The sequence below is a fragment of the Octodon degus genome, unplaced genomic scaffold (assembly GCF_000260255.1).
Source record: "Octodon degus isolate 3935 unplaced genomic scaffold, OctDeg1.0 scaffold00073, whole genome shotgun sequence".
Classification (NCBI taxonomy): Eukaryota; Metazoa; Chordata; class Mammalia; order Rodentia; family Octodontidae; genus Octodon; species Octodon degus.
The window spans coordinates 5,041,761-5,063,485 of record NW_004524649.1 but is presented as its reverse complement, the minus strand read 5'-3'; the positions used below and the strand labels follow the sequence as shown (position 1 = coordinate 5,063,485).

General features: G+C 38.9%; 1 protein-coding gene across 2 annotated transcripts in view; it reads left to right on the top strand.

Annotated features, from left to right (window-relative positions):
• Positions 1 to 21,725, top strand: part of Xrn2 (5'-3' exoribonuclease 2) — a 91,534-nt gene that overhangs the window by 16,443 nt on the left and 53,366 nt on the right. The window contains exons 2-15 of one of the 2 annotated variants that reach the window (XM_004635585.2): positions 5,568 to 5,695; positions 5,779 to 5,890; positions 8,429 to 8,540; positions 9,583 to 9,641; positions 9,718 to 9,807; positions 10,569 to 10,641; positions 10,841 to 10,891; positions 11,311 to 11,468; positions 12,703 to 12,777; positions 12,861 to 12,994; positions 13,090 to 13,147; positions 13,231 to 13,338; positions 17,912 to 17,956; positions 19,144 to 19,275. In XM_004635585.2, coding sequence (XP_004635642.1) covers positions 5,568 to 5,695; positions 5,779 to 5,890; positions 8,429 to 8,540; positions 9,583 to 9,641; positions 9,718 to 9,807; positions 10,569 to 10,641; positions 10,841 to 10,891; positions 11,311 to 11,468; positions 12,703 to 12,777; positions 12,861 to 12,994; positions 13,090 to 13,147; positions 13,231 to 13,338; positions 17,912 to 17,956; positions 19,144 to 19,275 — 1,335 coding nt within the window. Of the gene's footprint in view, positions 1 to 5,567; positions 5,696 to 5,778; positions 5,891 to 8,428; positions 8,541 to 9,582; positions 9,642 to 9,717; positions 9,808 to 10,568; positions 10,642 to 10,840; positions 10,892 to 11,310; positions 11,469 to 12,702; positions 12,778 to 12,860; positions 12,995 to 13,089; positions 13,148 to 13,230; positions 13,339 to 17,911; positions 17,957 to 19,143; positions 19,276 to 21,725 lie in introns of those variants that run through there. The other variant, XM_023720146.1, reaches the window with a different exon arrangement.

Below are 21,725 nucleotides of genomic sequence, written 5' to 3'. Positions count from 1 at the left end.
TAAAAGATTTTCTCCAGTTTCACTGAGAAGCTGGTGAGTGGACCCTGCTTGATCTTTCTGATATTAATGGAAGTTTATCTTTCTGATATCATTTAGTCTGGAGAGCAAGGATCAGTTTCACACATTCATACTTCACATCCTCCATAGTACTCTCTGTGGTCCTTAGCACACATCATGCTAAACATAGTGAAAGGACAGTTAGTCTCATATAATGGTAGAGGTACCAGTTCAAGGCCAAACTACCAGTTTCAAGTCCTGTCCTCTAAACCTGGCAAGAGGTTGGTATTTGAAAACCAACTTAACCCTTCAAATATTTGAAAACAGAATACTCTGTTTGGACCTCACAGGGTGGTTGTGTGGACAGAATGGAATAAGCCATGAGGAAAGGATCTTAGAGCATTACTTGTGACATTTTCAGTGTCAGAGTATTAATCTTTGTTCATCAAATGTTAGGTTTTCTGGTGGTACAGGAGAGAGGCAGAAGTGGAAGAAAAAGGCTGAGGAGTCCTTTATTGCCATTGAGGAGGACACTGAGAGGATCCATGGCAGGGAGATGGGGGGATCCTTTGACCTGACAAAGGAAGGCTAAGACTTTATGGACTTTTGATAGAGGTGGAGTTGGAGGGGCAGGTGTAGTGACACACAAAGAGCTAATTGGGGGCTTCCTTGTGTGCATCAGAAAGGTATCCAGGATGGGTGGGAAAGAAGGAGAAAGTGGTCATTGGGAAAATAAGCTGTTGTTTTGGGGATTCACCCTTGTTGAATCAGGGCCATTTAGCAGTTTATACTTGAGCTGGAACCTGTCACCAAAACATTGTCAGTATCTTCAGAGATAAAGATCTAACACACAGCTTGAAGAACTGTTAATTGTTACAAGGTTTCAAATACCTCATTGGGCAGAAGCCTCAAAATTTATAGCCTGGGATTGAGGATTTAGCTCAGTAGTGGAGCAGCTTCCTAGAGTGCAGGAGGCCCAGAAGTAGTTTTCCTGGCACAGCCAGACCAAACTGAACATATAAACAGTTACAGATTGAATTTTAAAGCCTTACATACTGTAATTGGAAATTTTCATTAGCCTCTTGGCCATCTCACCAAAATACCACCCAAATTTTATATTTTCTGTGGCTTCAAGCTGCTTCAAGGAAATCTAGTAGTTTGACATCAAACTTACATCAAAAGACTGTTTTTGTTACCCTGGAATCTGACATGTCATGATTTTTCTGATGTTGCTGTTAAATCTTATATATGTTTAAGAATGTATCTACTCATCTACCCAAAGTAGTGGTTTTGCTCCTTCTGGGCTGCCCTGGCAGCATCTCTTCTCTACTTCCCCTGTGTTTTAAATATCTCATGATTTCTCAGCCATGGAAGTTTCTGCTTCCAGTTTTCCACCGTAGTTACACAATTTTATTTTTATCTAGTCTTTCATGTGGTATGGCAGTAAAACAGGAAGATTATAGAGTATGTTCTCAGTCAGCTGGGGAACCCAACAGATAATGAGAAGTTAACTAGGTTTTAAAGTTCAAAGTGGGTTTTACTTTATCTTTTGATTAAAAATTTGATCTCAACTCAGCAGAAAAAATAACCACTGTTTTATATTCTCCCCAGAGGCTTTTGAGAAAGGAGTTCTTTTGTTGAGCACCAAACTCTCCTGAGCAAAGGAACTCTTTAATTTGCATAATATGTTGAAATATTTATCAACTCTTGGGGGGAAAGTATGTTCAGTTTTCTTAGTGGGAATTTCTAGACCTCTTCTCAAAATTAGGACCCTCTTCCACCACTTTCATTGTATTGCATTTTTTTTCTAGATGGTAGAAAGAAAATCTGCAGCTATACTCAGTATTCGGTATTTAATATGCCTGGTGCTGTGCCAGGCTGGAGGGCAGAAGTTAGCCTGCAGTGACTTTTTTACAAATTAATTATATTTAACACAACCACACCCATTCATGAATATATCATTTGTGGCTTCCTTTATTCTGTATATACAGATTGAATTTACAACCAAGATAATATAACTTTTTACCCTTGACCTTGGGAAAGAGAAAGACTTGAGTGTTTTCTTAAGTGTGGTGGCTGCTTGGTACTGAGGAGAAAGGAAAATGTGGACTATGTTGTGTAGGTTAGATGAGAGAGAAGCGAGCCTCTTACCTAGATAGTTTGGTTTTGCTTGGAGGTCACCAAGGTTTGTTCTTCCGTAGACTCCCAAGAATGGTTTCCTTGGGGGCCTGCCCCTTAGCTCAGTTCTTTAAGTGGCTGCTTCAACAAAGCAGTCAGGCTCAGGTTGCTGTGGTTCGATCCCCACGAACACAAGACAGCCAGTCATGCCTTGAAGGCATTCGGCGCAAAAAAAAAAAAAAAAAAACACTTCTGGGCCGGGGAGATGGCTCAGTGGAATAAGCGCTTCCATAGCAAGTGCAAGGGTCTAAGTTCAATCCCCGGTTCCGCCAAAAAAAAAAAAAAAAGAATGGTTTCCTTGCCTCTTACCAACTCACTACTGGTAAGGTCCTTGGTGTGGTTTGCACCATGTATGTACAGAGCACTGGCTAATAGCTTCTTCTACCTCTCCTGAAATCCTTTTCATATCCTTTCCCTCCAGTTATAAAACAAGCCCAGTCCCATGCCTTTCCTCCATCTCAGAGATGGCTCCTTCCTCAAGGTACTATTTAGTATCCCTTTTGTCTGACCTTTGCTGCATTGCATATTTGCTTCTGAGCAGCATGTCATATTGTTTGTTCTGTGGCTGTCTACAGGTACTGCCCTATGTGTTCTGCCTTTGGCTTTTTGATGTCAAAATATGCTGTTTTAACATCAGTATCACGAAATTGATTACATTTGCAATTCAGTGGTTTTTATCTGTAATTGTTGAGCTGCACAGTCACCTATTATCTAATTTTAGGATACTTTTATCCCTCCCCAAAACACCACTGTACCCACCAGGAATCACTTCTCATGTACCTTCCTCTTCCCCCACCTTCAGCCTGAAGCAACAGTTAGTGTATGATATAGATTAATCTTTTCTAGGCTTTTCCTATAAATACTGATTGGCTTCTTTCACTTAGCATAATGTTTGGAGGTTCATCTATGATGAGCATGTACATGATGGGCTTTTAAGTTGTTTGCAGTGTTTTTGTTACTGCTTTATGTGTTTGGGAAACCATTATTTTAAAAATGTATTTGAATAATAATAAAAATTGGATTTCATGTTCGTAATCTTTTGTTGAGATCGTGCAGGAAAAACAAAGGTAATATAATTTATAAAAATATAATTGAGGGGGCTGGTGAGATGGCTCAGTGGTCTAAAGCACCTACTTAGAACAAGCTTAGCAAAGCACAGGGACTGCAGTTCAATCCCCCAGCACCACATGCCAGCCAGCCCCGCCCCCTGGTGGGCTGAGCTGGCCACACACACACACACACACACACCCCACACACACACACACACACACACAATAAATGTTAAAATTAAAAAAAAAATTATATATATAATTGAGGGGCTGGAGAGATGGCTCAGCGGTCTAAAGCACCTACTTGGAACAAGCTTGGCAAAGCACAGGGACCGCGGTTCAGTCCCCCAGCACCACATGCCAGCCAGCCGCGCCCCCTGGTGGGGTGAGCTGGCCACACACACGCACACACACACACACACACACACACACACAATAAATGTTAAAATTAAAAAAAAAATTATATATATAATTGAGTACTTTAGAAGTCAGTATATGCCTTTACTTTTTTCTAGAACTCATAGTGTAATTGGGTTAGAATGACAAGTTATTTATAAAACTATAAAAATGCTACAAGAAAATGAAGAAAATACTTAGCCAATGCAGGGGAGGGTTAGAAAGTGAGTGATATTTGATCTTTTTAGACCCTGGAAGTTTATTCAGATTTTGGGAAGTGAATGTTGGTAAAGAAAAATGTCTTCTGGAAGGAGATGCATTATAAAAAGCATTGAGAGATGAAAAGGCCTTTGAAAAATCAGAGGACCCCCACACTACAGTGGCAGGAGAGAAGAGTAGGCCAGACTCATTGGTTAGCACCCTTTACTCTGGGAGTCCTTGGACAAGTGTGTCAGGCAACATTGAGCCACAGGCACTTGTGCTTTAGAAAAAGAACTCAGTATTAATGGGCACACTAGAGAGAAGAGTCTTTTTTTTTAATATTTATTTATTTTTATTTATTACATTTATTTATTGTGTGTGTGTGTATGTGGCCAGCTCAGCCCACCAGGGGGCGGGGCTGGCTGGCATGTGGTGCTGGAGGATCAAACCGAGGTCCCTGTGCTTTGCCAAGCTTGTTTCAAGTAGGTGCTTTAGACCACTGAGCCATCTCTCCAGCCCAGAGAGAAGAGTCTTATTAGTGAGGTGGTCAGTAGGAATGTTGGGACTTTTTAGGTGAGATATCATAATCTGTTATCTATGACAGTGGGAGTAAAAGCAGACAAAGTAGATTTTTCAGATTAAATTGACAGGACTTTGATCATTATGTATGGCACACATGTACCAATAAAAAAAAATTGATAGGATTTACTGATGTGGATGGTGAAGGAAATAATTTCTAAAATGGTTCCAGTGATCTATTCCTTGGACAATTGAGTTTGAGAATTTAATAAAAATCACCCATGTTGTTAAAATTAACTTGTGTTAAAAGCTGTTTACTTTCTACAGATAAAATACCTGTTTCTGGGGCTGGGGAGATGGCTCAGTAGAATAAGTGCTTCCCTGGCAAGCGCAAGGGCCTGAGTTCAATCCCCAGTTCTGCCAAAAATAAATAAATAAATAAAATACCTGTTTCAGTTTGCTTTAAGGAATAAAAAAGAAAATGGTGTGGCTGGAGAGATGGCTCAGTAGAATAAGTGCTTCCCTGGCAAGCGCAAGTGCCTGAGTTCAATCCCCGGTTCTGCCAAAAATAAATAAATAAATAAAATACCTGTTTCAGTTTGCTTTAAGGAATAAAAAAGAAAATGGTGTGGCTGGGGAGATGGCTCAGTAGAATAAGTGCTTCCCTGGCAAGCGCAAGTGCCTGAGTTCAATCCCCGGTTCTGCCAAAAATAAATAAATAAATAAAATACCTGTTTCAGTTTGCTTTAAGGAATAAAAAAGAAAATGGTGGGGCTGGGGAGATGGCTCAGTAGAATAAGTGCTTCCCTGGCAAGCGCAAGGGCCTGAGTTCAATCCCCGGTTCTGCCAAAAAAAAAAAAAAAAAAAAAAAAATGGTTTAATAAGTTACTTAAAGTGTTTTATCTCCAGTTCACAAATGAAACAGGTTCATATTGAGCCTATAATTTGTCATTTTTAATTTTTTTTTTATTTTAACATTTTAGTGTGTGTGTGTGTGTGTGTGTGTGTGTGTGTATGTATGTATGTGTGTATGTGTGTGGCCAGCTCAGCCCACCAGGGGGCGCGGCTGGCTGGCATGTGGCACTGGAGGATTGAACCGCGGTCCCTGTGCTTTTGCCAAGCTTGTTCCAAGTAGGTGCTTTAGACCACTGAGCCATCTCTCCAGCCGATATAATTTGTCATTTTTAGACCTGAACAATTAAACTATTAACTATCACTTCCTTATAGCCAAAAGAATGCAATGGTGTAAAGATTCCAGTTGATGCCAGTAAACCTAACCCAAATGATGTGGAGTTTGATAATCTGTATTTGGATATGAATGGAATCATCCATCCCTGTACTCATCCTGAAGATAAGTATGTAACTCGTTTTTATCACTGCTATCACAAGTCACAGGGGAAGTACTATGTTATATTACATTGTTTGTTTGTTGTTATAGGCCAGCACCAAAAAACGAAGATGAAATGATGGTTGCAATTTTTGAGTACATTGACAGACTCTTTAGTATTGTAAGACCAAGACGCCTTCTCTACATGGCAATAGATGGAGTGGTAAGTGCTAAAATAATTTGCTTGGAAGCCTGTTTTTGTTTTTGTTGTGTTTCCAATGTCTAGAACGAAAGTCAGCTAAATAGTGAAAAATGTCAACTGTGATGAATTTGAGGGAAAAAAAGAATCTCATACTTCAGTTGTTCATTCAAATATTTTTAGTATTTATTTTTTGCCAGGTACTGTGAAATGCTGGGGGTATTGGTGAATGCCCATGCTTCAGAAGGATTACCCTCAAAGGGAGGGAGACACAGATACATGAGTGAGTTCAGTTCTTTTTAAGTGCTAGACAACACTTGCAGGGTGTCTAGGGACAAGGAGGTCAGGGATACTGTGGGAATTAGGAGATAGAGAAGGTGACTTTGATCCCATTTCTTTAAGGAGATTGGTGGGCAGTGCTGTGGGATGGATAGAATAGGTCTGAGGAGAAAGGAAGGCCTCCCAAGTTGACAAGTAAGCACACTTTCTGTGCCTTTGAGCCCACTGATACACTGGGTAACTGCAGTTGTTTTGCATTGAAAGGGGAGATAGAACAGTAGTTAGGGAATGGCTTACATGTCAAACTCAGAAATTTGGGTTACATCCTATAGGCATCAAGCAGTGTTCAAAACAATTTAAGAGGAGACTATTTTAGGGATGTATTTGATAATTATACTAAGTAGCTCATGCTATAAATGACCACTAGACTATATATCAGGATATATTAAGAAAAAGGCAAATCATAATCCTACATGTATTATGTATAGGCAAGTAGTTTTTTTTTTTTTTTTTTTTTTTTTTTTTTTTTTTTTTTTTTTTTTTTTGTGGTACCGGGAACTGAACTCAGGACCTTGCTCTTGCCAGGCAAGTGCTTATTCTATTGAGTGATCTCCCCAACCCTTGATTTTCTTCTAGATGTAGAACAGCTTAATGGTCAGTAGAATGATTCCGAAAATCCATAGTACTCTGAGACCCTGATTAGCTTTCTGTGCAGCTGTTTTTACTCAATCAAATACTTTAACTGTCAGCTCCTTACAGTTATGGTGGAGTAAAGATTAAAGAGAATAAGAGGGCTGGTGAGATGGCTCAGCGGTCTAAAGCACCTACTTGGAACAAGCTTAGCAAAAAGCACAGGGACCGCGGTTCAATCCCCCAGCACCACATGCCAGCCAGCCCCGCCCCCTGGTAGGCTGAGCTGGCCACACACACACACACACACACACACACACACACACAAATAAATAAAATAAAAAAAAAAATAAAGAGAATAAGAATCTGTCTTGTCAAAAGCATATTCAATTCACATTCATCTGTATTTTGTGAAAAAAATCTTTTTTTTTTTTTTTTCGGAACCGGGGATTGAATTCAGGCCCTTGCACTTGCCAGGGAAGTGCTTATTCCACTGAGCCATCTCCCTGGCCCTAAGAAATCTTTAACTTGGCTTCATTTGGCCTTACTAAGTCAAGTATTAAATATGTCTGTAGTTATATGTGTATATGTACTTATATGTGTGTGTATACATTCACACATTTTTGTTGAAGTATAAATTCAGATACTTGATGTTTGAAGTGTTGCTTTAGATGTTCTCATTTTACAGGAAAAGGAAGTAGCTAAAGGAATGTTAGATGACTTATTTTGTAGGTATTGATAGGATATTCTAGAATTCTTCAATACCTTGAAAACTTTAAGATTCCAAAGTCCTGCTGTCCCGTCGCTTCACTGAGGCCCATCCAGTGATTTAAATTACTTTTGGTGTGCTGGGGATATAGCACTGGAGGCAAATACATTTAGTTACATTGCAGTTACACTTACAGGGGAAAATATACTTAAAAGTTCTTTGGTTGGCCCAGTGTGGTGGCACACGTCTGTAATGTCCGCACTGGTGGGACTGAGGCAGGAGGAGTACTGTGAGTTCAAGTACAGCCTAAACTACATAGTTTGAGTCCAGCCTGGGCTATATAGTAGTTAAGACCTTGTCTCCAAAAAAAAAAAAAACTGTGAGTTAAATCATTATTTCCTTTCTAACTGCTATGCCCTGTTGAAAAGACATTGTAACTGTGAACCTTATTATAGGAAATAACAGAAGTGCATTCAGGTCCTGCAGGGCAAAGAGAAGTTTTCTGCTGCTTTCATGGGGCATTGTGAACATGGTTTGGAGATTACCCTTCCATTTGTGGATGTAGGGAAGGTGTTGCTGACCCTGCTGCTGTGATAGTGACACTGCAGACACAGGCTGGATGTTAGAGTAAAGTAAGCTTTCCTTTCCTGAGCGCCCTGAGGTGCTCTGGAACAGGAGATCTGGCATTAGGCTGTGGCTCTTTGGGTATGAACTCCTGTGCTTTTGGAGAATGCTTATCTGTTTGTCCTGTCATGCTTGCCTGATTGAGCTTAGATTGTAGGGCTTTGAGTTCAAATTTTAAGTCCTCAGAATCTGCTGTCATAAAAAGGTACTAGATACATTATTTATGTATCATCTAAGTGCAGTAAAAATGAGTGAAGATACTGTACATATTTGTAAATATTTTGAATCATTTTACATGAATATGAAATACATGTTTTTAGGCACCACGTGCTAAAATGAACCAACAGCGGTCGAGGAGGTTCAGAGCTTCAAAAGAAGGAATGGAAGCAGCGATTGAAAAGCAGCGAGTCAGGGAGGAGATACTGGCAAAAGGTAGAGAATAAGCAGATTGAAGTAGGACTTTTGACTTCTTACCTCTGTCCCCAAATCCCCTAATGGAGACACACAGGTAGGAGCAAAGTCTCAGGAGGCAGTTCTGGGCAGGGATGCCAACAGGGACTAAGAGGAGTTAAGATTGATGCTGTCAGATCATTTCACTTTAAAGTTGAAAGCCAGGATGCCATAGGCTGAGATCATGATGCATTTTGTCAGTTTGCTGACCTATACAAGTATATAATGACTTTAGCCACAGCTGACAACTAAAACTCTTAAAATTTGTTAGCATTCATGACAACATGGTTCTTACATATGCTTTCTTTTTTAAAGATGTTATGAATGTATTTACTTCTTGAGAAACGTCTAATCAGTAGTATGGGGCAAAAAATAGTGTTTTTATATCCAGTTAATTCATCATTTGTATTATCATTCAAAAGTGTATTAAATTAAGCATTTTAATTTCATTTTTCCAAAGTACTTTCTCATTTTAAGAACTGTCGAGGGCCAGCCAGATAGCTCAACAGATTAAAGCACCTGTTTAGGCAGACACAAGGACAGGGGGTTCGATCCCCCTGGGCCTGCTATGCTGGTCCTGCCTTAGAGGTGTGCTGAGATGGTTATTGAGACTGGGCCTTGGCACATGCCTGTAATGCCAGCGCTTGGGAGGCTGAAAAACAGGAGGATCCCTACGAGTCCACTTTGTGTAGTGACACCCCGTAGGCCCTGTACTAAATACATTTAAAACAACAACAACAACAAAAAAAAAAAAACCTGTCTCCGAAACTAAAATCCCTAAACTATGTGTATATGTATGTGTTTTCTACTGTAGAAGGAATGTCCTAGGTTTTATGTATGCATCTAGTGTGTTTTGTTTACATTGTTTGATAGTCTTGTTTAAAGATCATATTAAATTTGAATGAAAGAATATTTTCTTCTATAAAAGCAAAACATTGTGCCTTTTGTATATGAGCTTTTTGTTATTTTATTATTAATTTATCCCACATTTTATGGGGAAAACAAAACACTGTCTTTTTTCTAGGTGGCTATCTTCCTCCAGAAGAAATAAAAGAAAGATTTGACAGCAACTGTATTACACCAGTAAGTAGCCTTATACTTTGCTAGCTATTGCTAACTCTTAAATGATAGGTTAATTTATTTCTTCCTATCATTTTAGGGAACTGAGTTCATGGACAATCTTGCTAAATGTCTTCGCTATTACATTGCTGATCGTTTAAATAATGACCCTGGGTGGAAAAATTTGACAGTAAGTTTCACATTTTGGTACTTCAAAAAGATTAGAGTGATCATTTAAGGTTACACTTTGGTATGACTGGTATTATGTATTCTCCCACCTACCTGACCCATCCCCATAAAATGCTAGTTGACAGGCAGAGAATAGAGAAGCTTCCAGGGTTATTGGAAATATGATGCCTTGTGTGGTTACGTTTTAGATAGCTGAATTTCTTCTCAATGCCAATTTTGTTCTCTTACCATCACTGTGAGGCTGTAAATGGAGTTCATAAGAATGTAGCTTTAAAGCAGAAATTTCTGTTAGTAGATAACAAAATACAGCAAGTTTAAAGTTGTAGGGCTGCTTTTAAAAAAAATCACTATATTCCCATAAAATTTTTAGGTAAATCAAATGAACTCTTTAGGTTTTTGTGTTTTCCTTCACTTAGTTGTAGTAAATTATATTTAAATGCTGTCTTCCACTAATTATTTTGGAGGCTTATATAATTCACTGCTGTTTTGTTTGGCCATAGTGAAAATAGTAGAAACCTTTGAACTGATCAATTTTTCTCTGGTGGGGTCTGATTAACACATTTCATTCTCTTCTATTCCATGTAGTAAGTTAATCAATGAAGTAGTTTTGATACTTAAGACACATGTGTTGTATAGAAAAGTATCCAACCAATTATGTCATATTAGAATTATTGCAATTTATCTTAAAAGAGTCAGTTCTTTTGATTTTTGTGCTAATAGAAAGCTGAGGATAAGCTGAAATTGTTCCTTTTTAAAAAACAGGTTATTTTATCTGATGCTAGTGCTCCTGGTGAAGGAGAACATAAAATCATGGATTACATTAGAAGACAAAGAGGTAAAACTCATAAATATTTGATTGTATGGTATGTTCAATATAGAAATGGTATGTGCCAGGCATGTTCAATTCTCAATACTGCAAAAAAAAAAAAAAAAAAAAGCAAAATCAGAACATTGGCTAGAAAGTATTCAGCAAGATGATAATCTTACAATGTACAGTGCATGTATATAACACAGACCTGTTTTTTCCACTTCAGCGCAGCCTAACCATGACCCGAATACTCACCATTGTTTATGTGGAGCAGATGGTAAGTTTCTTCTTTGTGATTTCTTTTCTTCAGTAAAGGTGTAGCAAGTTGGTGGACTGGTGTCTAGTAATGGATTATTTAGGGTCTACCTAGAAATTCTGAAATGCCTTACTTGTTTTAAGTTTGAAAGAGAACTGCTGTGGAATTGCTGAGTGATCATCTGTGTTAATGTTTTCCAACCTTTTCGATACAGCTACACTTATTTTACCATGTAGAACTTCCTATGTGTATGTGCCTGTGTGTGCCCTGACTGCTTATGTGGAGGACATCTTACTGAGGAGTGCCCGGGAGCTCTGGGTTCTTTGATTCTGCTACCTGTTGACGCTCACTGAGGCTTTTCTTTCACTGGTGTCACACAGTACTTTGGCTGTGATAAGGGTTCTCTAAAGCACTCACTGTTCTGTTTTTCTTATTGGTAGCTGATCTCATTATGCTTGGCCTTGCTACACATGAACCCAACTTTACCATTATTAGAGAAGAATTCAAACCAAACAAACCCAAACCATGTGGTCTTTGTAACCAGTTTGGACATGAGGTCAAGGACTGTGAAGGTTTGCCAAGAGAAAAGAAGGGAAAGGTAAGAATTTTGAGATGTTAGCTGTTTCATTTGAAAAAAAAAAAAAAAAGAAAAAGAAAAAGAAAAAAAATTATTACTATACTAAATATGCCTAACACAAAGTATTCAAGCTGCCTTGTTTTTAAAATGTTACCCTTACAGAAAGATCTTAAAAGTCCTTTAAACTTGTGTTTAGTATTTACTATCTGGCCCTTTAAAGAAAACTTTCTGATCTCTGGTCTAGGTGTGATTGGGCCTATGGGTAATTTTTATTTTAAATGCAGGGGGCCTGCTGGTTAGCTCAGTTGTTTAAGTGCCTACTCATGCAAACACAGTCAGGTGCAGGATACCAGGGTTCGAGCCCCACCTCCACCTGCCTGACCAGACCCGCCCTTAAGTCAGCCTGAGCCAGTCAAAAAAAAAAACCCACGTGCATACACACATTTATTCTACTTTATGCTTTCTTAATGTAACTCACATATACATGAGATTAAGTTCTTGAAGATAATGACAGTGGCATGTACTTTATTGAAATGGTTACTCTTTTTTAAGGAACTGCAGAGTTTATGTATTTAACTTCTTAACAGTTTTAAGGTATAGTTTTGGTGTCTAGGGCTCATGTGAATCTAATGTCCTTTGGATAGGGCACAGGAGAAAAATTTAAAAAGCAAGTAAGAAATACAGTATGCTGGGGCTGGGGATATAGCTGAGCAGCATAAGCACCTGCCTGGCAAGTGCAAGGTCCTGAGCTCAATCCTGGGTACTGCCAGAAAAGAAAAGAAACACACAGACAGACAGCATGCTGGGTGATTTCAGATATACTAGCTATGCATATGCTCACAGAAGGGAAGAGGCATATACATCAAAATACTAATACTGGTTTGATGTGGGTTAGGAGTTAGCAAGCTATAGATCCTCTGGATTTGGCCCATGAGATAAGAATGTTTTTTATATTTTTAAAGGTTGTAAATACAATGAAACATGAAAGAATATACAATAAAGATTGTCTGTGTCCTCTTAAAAGCTAGAATATTTACTGTCTGGCCCTTTAAAGAAAACGGTTTCTGACCTCTGGTCTAGATGTGATTGGGCCTATGGGTAATTTTTATTTTAAAATGGGTTGGTAATTTTTTTAAAATTTAGTACTTGCAATAATAGAATAGATCTTGCTTTAAAAAAGTTTTAAATTTTGCTTATCTGGAAAAAACTACAGGGCTAAGGTAGACTTGTTTAAGCTCCACTCCTGATTTTGCAGCATGATGAGCTTGCTGATAGTCTTCCATGTGCAGAAGGAGAGTTCATCTTCCTTCGGCTGAATGTCCTGCGTGAGGTATGTATCAGTAATGACTGGAACTGGCACTTAAAACAGTGCCTTTTGATAGCTTTGATGACACTGTTCCTTTTTGGTTATAGTATTTGGAAAGAGAGCTCACCATGGCGAGCCTGCCATTCACATTTGATATTGAGAGGAGCATTGATGACTGGGTCTTCATGTGCTTCTTTGTGGGAAATGACTTCCTTCCTCACTTGCCATCCTTAGAGATTAGGTGTGTGTATTTCTGCTTCTCTCAACTTTGTTAGCCTTCCTGACTTTGTGACACCTGCTGGTACTAATGCACAGTGTTTTGTCTCCTGGTGGCAGGGAAGGTGCAATTGACCGTTTGGTTAACATATACAAAAACGTGGTACACAAGACTGGGGTAAGTTCACTCTTGAATAGTTTCAAATTAGAAGTGTTCACTTTTCTAAGAAGGTCATTTTACATGTATTTTATCACTTACAGGGTTACCTTACAGAAAGTGGTTATGTCAATCTGCAAAGAGTACAGATGATCATGTTAGCAGTTGGTGAAGTTGAGGATAGCATTTTTAAAAAGAGAAAGGATGATGAGGTAAAGTGTTTCTATTGCAGTAGCTAAAATTGCTCCTGTCTCTAATGGGCTGTAATGATCCTCTGATTGTACTTTTAACTTCTGTGAGTGCATTGTTATAACCTTGTAGCATATTAACACTAATATAACCATGAGTGATCAGTGCTTTGTTTTATAAAGGCTTTGATGTTTGCTATGGAAACTATATATTGTATACTGTTTGAGTTGCATTGTGATTTTCTTTCTGTCTACTTCATAATCTTAAATAGGATATAAATACAAAATCTGTCTGACCACTAGGCTGTGAGGTGAAGGTTCCAAACCTAGAATGATGCTGCCATTGAGCTAGTGCTTGCCATGTCTTATGGGGATTGTGATCTAGAAGTCAGGGTAGGATCTAGGAACTGGTGTTCGAGTAGATTATAGGCAGCTGGGTTGGATTGTGTGAGCCAGAGCAGAGGGTTGGAAGGATGAATGATCTGTGGAGGACTGCAGCTCTTAGGAATGAAGTTGAAATACGAAGGAAATGAAAAACAACAAAGCTCTTGAGAGTTAGTTGTATGTGATGAATAAATGCTTGGGGGAGAAACACAGTTACCAGCTCGCTGGTGCTCCTCACTGTCTAGCAAGCACTGAGGGCAGATCAGCTTAGGGGAAAAAATAGGAATTGAATTTCATTTTGGAGATGATGACTTTGAGAGACTGTAGATACCTGAAAGGAGAAATGTCTTGAAAAGAGTTTTAAAGCTGGGTGTGGTACCATACACTATCATCCCAGCAGTTGAGAGGTTGAGGTAAGAGGATCATGTGAGTTTGAGGCCAGCGAGGGTACATAGTTAGGTCAAGGTTATCCTGAACTACATAGTGAAACCCTGTTTCAAAAAAGAGAGATTTAAGAACCCTTAGTTAATGGAAGGTACTTGAAGCTATGAATGAGAATTTGAATTCCTTGGGAATTGGTATGGAGTAAAATTGCTTCTAACAGATGTCTGGGGAAGTCTGGACATTTAAGGACAAGGAAGAACCAATTCTGGAGAGCTGGAAGGAAATCCCTGAGGACATGAAATGCCATCACACAGATACCATCCCAGTGTGATGGCTGGGCACTGGGCCTGTGCTCTGGTAGGAGCCCACAGGGAGTTACTGGGAGTGCAGGGGCTGCAGCCTGGAGGCACAGTGGAGTGAATGGGATTGTCTGGGGGAGAGAGTGGCCAGTTATGGGCAGAATGAACAGATAGTAAATTGTTTTTTTCTTTTTATGGAACCGGGGATTAAACTCAGGGCCTTGTGCTTACCAGGGAAGCGCTTATTCTACTGAGCCATCTCCCCAGTCCTTCACTCTAATTCTTAGAGTGAAGGACATCCTTTCACTGATTCCATAAAAAGCCTAAGGGCAGCATAATAATGCCATACTGCTGCATGATCTCGTAATGGATTAAAAACATGTCATTGACTAATGGGATTTCCTGTTTTCCTCAACTTTGTAGATTATAGCTCTAATGATTTCTTATGTTTCAAATTTTAGGCATCGTTTTATGTAATACATTGCGTATACTGTAAGCATTCTTTCCAAAGCTGTCAGTACTTGGCATTTGGCTTCTGGGATAGCAAGAGTAATACTCTGGTTTCTCTTCAGATCGGATAGCAAGAGTTTTATTAATGAGATGTTGGCTTACAAGGGGAAGTGTGGGATTTGGTAGGTTTTATAGTGCTTCAGATTTATTAATATGGTTTCCAGCTGACCTTATATAGAGAAGACATTTTAAAGTTTTGGGTCTTTTTTTGGTGACCCTGGAGTCATACAATGTCCATAACGTGGTCAGGCATCAGGGAATCAGAAATTCATTGTGAGAGTTTCTTTCTTTCTTTCTTTTTTTTTTTTTTTTTAATTTATGTATTTGGTACAGGGTCTCACTATGCAGCTTGGACTTACAGTGATCCTCCTGTTTTCAGCCTCCCCAGTGCTGGGATTACCAGTCTTGGTGGTGGTTGGTTCATTGCACCTGGTACCAGGTATTGGACACCACCTCCCCCTACCCCTCAACCCCAGTGCACTTGCTTAAGGAGGCACCTAGTCACACTGGCCCAGGATGTCTCCTTTTTTTCTGGGATGTGTATCCATGGTTTTTGAGAGATTTTCAAAGGAGGGCATTGCACAAAAGAAGATTAAAAGGCCCTGGCTTATGTGTCCACCATTAAAAAACAATGCTTAGTGACCAACAGAATACATGGTATGAAAGGAGTACATTAATATTTGTTACTAAAATTGAACAAGTAACCAGAAACACATGCTTTTTATTTTATGAGCTTTGATGGTTGCCTTTTATCTTACAACTGTTGTTCATTTATTCAGTGTGTGTTAACTTTTCACCATTTGCCAGTGTTCAGAGTGCTACTGGTACAGCAATAAACACAAAACAGAGAGAAGTTCCTGCCTTTATGAAACTTAGTTCTCCTGGGAGATAGTTGCACAATAAACAGCATCAGGGTATTGTGCACTGTGTCAGAGAGTGTAAGTGCCATGGAAATAACACAGGGTAGGAAGTTCCTGGTGGAGGTGGGAGGTTTGAGGTTCAAGATCAGGGGCTAGAGAGGGCCAGCCTCTCCAACAAGTGCTTTCTGAGGGAGAGAGTGAATCAGGTCGTGTTTGAAGGAAGCGTGCCTCAGACAGAGAAGTAACAGGACTCTGCAGCACAAGTACAGCCAAGATGTCCATAGCATGGCCTGGAGCAGTGTGGTGGCAAAGTCCTAGAGATGAGGTCAGATGGAGAATGGAGGGCCAAACCTGGTAAGAGTTGGTGAGGAACTCTTAGCAAGGGGAGAGTTGAGTAGAAAATGACATGATCTAACCCATATTATGAAATAACCACGCAGCTCCCACATTGAGGCAAACTATATGGAGGCAGAGACAGAAGCAGTGAGCTAGGTGAGGAGGTGTTTTGCAGTAATCCAGGAAAACCCAGGTAGTGCAGATGTGAGGGAGCTGTATTCTGATGTTTGAAAGTAGAACTGTTGGGTTTAATGTGAAATATGAGACAGGTGTCAAGAAGGGCTCCAGGGCATTTTTTTCCAAGTAGCCTTCCTTGTGAAGAGTGGCTGACATAGAGGTGGGAGTGGGGATTCTATGTTGGACAGTTAAGTTTTGACATATCCAGATGGAGCTGTTGAGTGGGGACAGGTCCTGGTTGGAGAGTTTTCAGCATTTGGTGATGCCGAAAGCCAGGAGACCAGGTGATGGCTCCCAGTAGTAGAGTATCGAGCAAAGGCATGGAGCGAGAGTGAAAGAGGAAGATCAGGTGAGCACTGTTTTGTAAGCCAAGTGAAGCATGTGATTGAAGGAGAGTCATGGAGGACTAGATAATGACAAATTATTTGCACATTCTGTAGACCATTTATGAGTGGTTTAGCTAAGGAGAAGTTTCATGGACGACTGGAGCAAAAGCTTAATGAAGTTGGTGGTTTCTATATTATAGGAGGTTTTAAGTAGTCAGTCACCTGGACTCTACTGCAGATAGGAAGACTTTATTGTCTACTGTCCAGCTCCTCTCCTGTAAGAGAGCAGTAACATCTTATTGAGGTGTATGTTCAGTTGGCAGGAATGACTTGGCAGGGTTAGGAAATTCAGCTACTCAGAATGATTGACAGTACTGTACTTACTGGGCCCCTTTTTTGTGGCCACAGCACATTTCAGTGCCTTCCCCTTCAGGGAAGCTTTAACATGGGCACAGGAGGCCTGTGAATAGCCCAGAATTTGTGGGGAGCAGTATTAACCACAAATCCTGTCAGCTGAAACCATGGCTATAGCTTGAAAATGAGTGGAGAGGGAGAATTGGTGTGGGTTGGACTCTTTCCTATGAGTTAATTATCCCACAGTAAGCAATATAAACATCTGATTTTCATTCTTTCACCCATTGGATTGGCTGTTGGGGAACTAGCAGTTAATAGAGTTCCAGTTCTTTTTCTGTACTGTGGGGTTCATTCTACAGAGTTAAGAACTGTCAAGCCTTTAATGATGTAACAGTATCTGCTTAATTGTCTTACAGACTTTTGAAAAATGGATTATCTTCTTTATTAACTACATTTAGCTAAAACTTGAGGGTTGTCTTCTTTTTTATTCATGTCTTCTCTGTATTGACAGCCTATGCTTCCTAGGGTAAAGCCATGGGTCTTCCTTGACTTATATTTGCCTGAAATATCAGAGCTATTTAAGAAAGATGAACGAGAACAGTTTAATTGTACCTTGTATCTAAATTCAGTCTTTCTACTATTATGACTGATCTGTAAATTCTTTCTTCATTTTTATTTTGGACAATTTTTATTATATTAATTTATGTTTGTAAATAATTTATTTTCAATTTGCAATCTATTAAAAAATTAAAATAAAAAAATAAATTCAGTCTTTCTACTGATGTGAAGTTCTGATCAACAGCAGCTTGAATACATGATTTCTTGCCTGCCTGGCTTAATCATGCACCTAGATTGTTGGGGTTCTTCATTTAAAACTTAAATGATCTCCCAAGTCATTCCTGGTAGTGTTTAACTCTGATATTTTTGTGTAATTATTTGACAGAATATGTGGATTTTATACTTTTAGGACAGTTTCAGAAGACGACAGAAAGAAAAAAGAAAGAGAATGAAGGTAAGTTAATGAGATTGGCAATAGCTTCTTTTGTGAGGTAGATGTTCATTACAGTAATTTACCGTTCAGTAGGAGTAGGTCAGCCACATGTCCAGTCAGCCACTTTTCTGCCTGCAAAAAGTATACCTGGGCTGAGTTTTTTAAGGAGCCCTTTCTGAGCTCTCTGGGTCAGGGGTTACACTTGATGGTTGGGAGGTGGTAGGTGACCTGCACTTAGCTGTTAGCAGTGTTTACAGCAATCTAATATTGTTTTTGTAATAAAATCTAAGTGGAAATCATTACTACCTACTCATCTCTTCAGAATCAAGCTTTTAGTTTGGTGTTTAGAACATGCTATGATCTGAGCCAGCTTCGGGGGTTCTTCTTGGCCCCCATTGTCCTCCAGACACACCCCTCAGGCTCAGTCTTGCCTTCCTTGCTTCTTCACATGAGTGCATGTCTTCCCCATTCTCACAGTTGCCTTCCCTACCTGCATTCAACTTCTTTAGTTGTTGTTTTTCTTGTCTTTGCAATTAGATTTTCAAACTATTGGAGTGGGTCTTTTATTGTGTTTTATTAGAATTGAGCAATTTGAGCAAACAAGAAAGGAGGAAAATTGAGTTGTTTATTATTGCATGTAAGTTCAGAAATCACTTAGGTGGAGAGGGACATATTTGATTTCTACCTTCACAACTTTCAGTCAGTATCTCATATTAGTCAGCCATGGCCATCACCTGTTACAGCTACAATTTTGGCCCCAGTTAAGTGGAAATAGTTAAATCCTAGCAAAGTAAAAGATAAATAAAAAATACACAGTGTTTCCTGAGCACGAGTTTTAGTATTGTTACATTATTTTTTTTGCCTGAAATTGTGTCTTGAATATTTTCTAAAATTATAAACTGGATTATCATAGTGAAACTTAAAAATGAAGTTTATATACCAGAACATTGTATTTTATGTAATTTTAAGGTAAGATTATTGAGTGTTACAGAGTGCTGTTTGCTAGGTGTATCTAAGTAACCATCAAGTCAAAATGTAGACAGTCACGTTGTATCTGTGATTTGATAGAAATCCCTTTTTGTTTTGGTGAATTTAGTACAGTAGTTAACTACTTACATTAAGGACTTTCTTCCATTGTTCTCGTCTTCCTGTTATCTATGTTACTGTGATTTAATTTTGATTTCTACATTTATTTCCATTTATCTTAGAGAGATCAACCAGCTTTCACGCCTAGTGGAATATTAACTCCTCATGCCTTGGGTTCAAGAAACTCGCCAGGTTCTCAAGTGTCCAGTAACCCAAGACAAGCAGCCTACGAAATGCGGATGCAGGCCAACTCTGTAAGTGGCTTGTCTTTATGTGGCACCGAAGAGTGAGTGGTTGCCTCCTGAGATTGTGTGCATGTGGTATCACTCAGTTAGATAACTGGTTTCAGTTTCTGAGATATTTGTAACTTCTCTGAGTCCATCTTTGTCAGTATGAAAATCCCTAAATGATGGTAAAGGAGTGCACAGAGATCCAGCAACTGTACTCTTGAAGAGCTGAGGGGCTGCAGCTTTCCTGCTGTGCAGAGGAGCCACAGCTGTGTTCCCTGCCTTCAGGACTAGGTGGTAGGTAGGTGGTGCCGGAAGTGAGACTACATCCTGATGTCTTACTCTTGGGTGAGAGAGGGGCATGATTTGCTTCTTCTTTCCTTCCAGGGATCAGTTTGGGACATTTTGTTAAAAGTATTCTTTTTTTTTGGTGGAACCAGGGATTGAACTCAGGTCCTTGCGCTTGCCAGGGAAGCACTTATTCCACTGAGCCATCTCCCCGGCCCCGAAAGTATTCTTTAAGCTACCAAAAACTGGTACTCTTCCCTGCTTAACCCTCTCCAATGAGACTTGGAACAGTTCTGAATAAATATTTTAAGCTTCCTTTTTATAAACTAAAGAATAAATAGATTTGTCCTGTGGTATCCCTGCTTTTTTGAATTTTGTAATCCAAACCACAGAAACAGTTTAGTCTACCCAGCAGATTTGTTCTCTGTCCACTATCTTCCTGTTGTAGTAGCAGCATCTTTAAGCTCAGAAACAGAGGGAGGAACAGACTGAACTGAGAGTAGAGGGAGAAACTATGGGAGATCTAGACTGCATGTGCATTTCTACTATGATACATCCAGAGATACTGCACCTGCATGGATATTGAAGTTTCATTACTCTAATGATTTTCCTATTGATGCTGGTGTCCCTTATTTTAGGGCAACTCTGTATGGAATTTTTGTCACATCAGAAGACTGATTCAAATGTATTCATGTAAATTCACATCTAGAGGTATTAGGAGCTTAGATTTAGAATTTGAGAAATCATATTTTGTATTTCATGAGGTCAGCTGGAGTTTTTATTATTTTTTATTTTTTTAAGAGATTTATTTTTCTAAATGGAATTCCATTTTTAAAATTTTGTTTTATTCATTTTAGTGAGAAAAATTATAAAATAGCAATGAAACAGTTTCAAAACAGGTTAGTAGGGCAGTTACAATAATTAATACATTGCATATTGTTGTCTTTGTAGTAGTTATTTTGTTATTCTGTTCTTTATTCTTTTGTCCCACTATCAGAGTAGAGTGTGGAGGCTCAGGAATAGAGGGAGGAGAGAGGTACCTGAATAGGACATATAAAGCTGATGCCTCTCATTCAAGATTATAAGACTGTGGTCCCCACAGAGCAAAGCTGAGAATGACTGGTATTCTCAAGTGTCTTGTTGATGATAAAATGCTTTTTTCTTAATCTTTCTCAAGGGAGGCAGGTAGATTTAAACTTTGCCAGTTGTAATTGTTTTGAGAAAGATTCCAATATTGTATTAAGGTTCCATAGAACCAGGCTGTTGATCAATACTGTCTGTCATGGGAGTAGGCATGGGGAGATTGGTAATTAGGTTGCTTATTGAATCTCATTGTAACCCCTCTTGACATAATTATTTCTATAGAGAGAGGTATAGAATTGGAGTCTTTGAATACTGGGATTTTCACTGTTAGAATATTCTGATTGTAAGGAAATTGTGAAGTCAGTTTGTCAGCTCAATTTAGAAGAGTCTTTAAAGTTAGGAATTTTTGCTGTTTAGTTCTGAGTTGTTGAGCATGTTAGTCTGTAGTACTTGTGCATTGATGGTCAACAATGTTAATGTTTCACTTAGGTTCTATTTCCTGATATATGTGGTTTTAAATTTTGTATTCTGAATTATGGTTTCATTATATCTGAGGCCATCCTTTTAACAGAATCTGACCATGAAAAAAACAGCATTTTTAAAACAAATTATTTCAATGGTTGTATTGGTATGGTATCCTCAGAATAGAATACATTGATTGGTAGAGGTGGGACAGCAGAAATTTAGCATTAATTGATGAACAGCATTCCCCCCTCTCCTTTAAAGTATTATGTTTGTTATCTGAAGTTGGGGTTTATATCTAGTTAGTTAAGAAGCAGTTTGGGAAAGTTTACTGCTTATACAATTTCTTTATACTTAGAAATTGATAGGAATATAATTTTATAATTTTAATCCAAATTCATGAGTGTAAGGTTTAAAAAATAACAGTTTAGGCTCACTGAACATGGCCTAGGAAGCAGTAATCTTTCATACACACTGTTTAACCTTTAAGGGTAACCTGCAAAGAGCCAGAGCTTCGTCACCCCCATTTTATGGTGGGCTCACAGTTAAATTCCCAAGGCCAGACACCCAAGAAGCTGAACTTAGTATTTCAGGCTCAGATTACCTGATTAAATACTAATTTTCCAGTAATGCTTTCTTTTTTT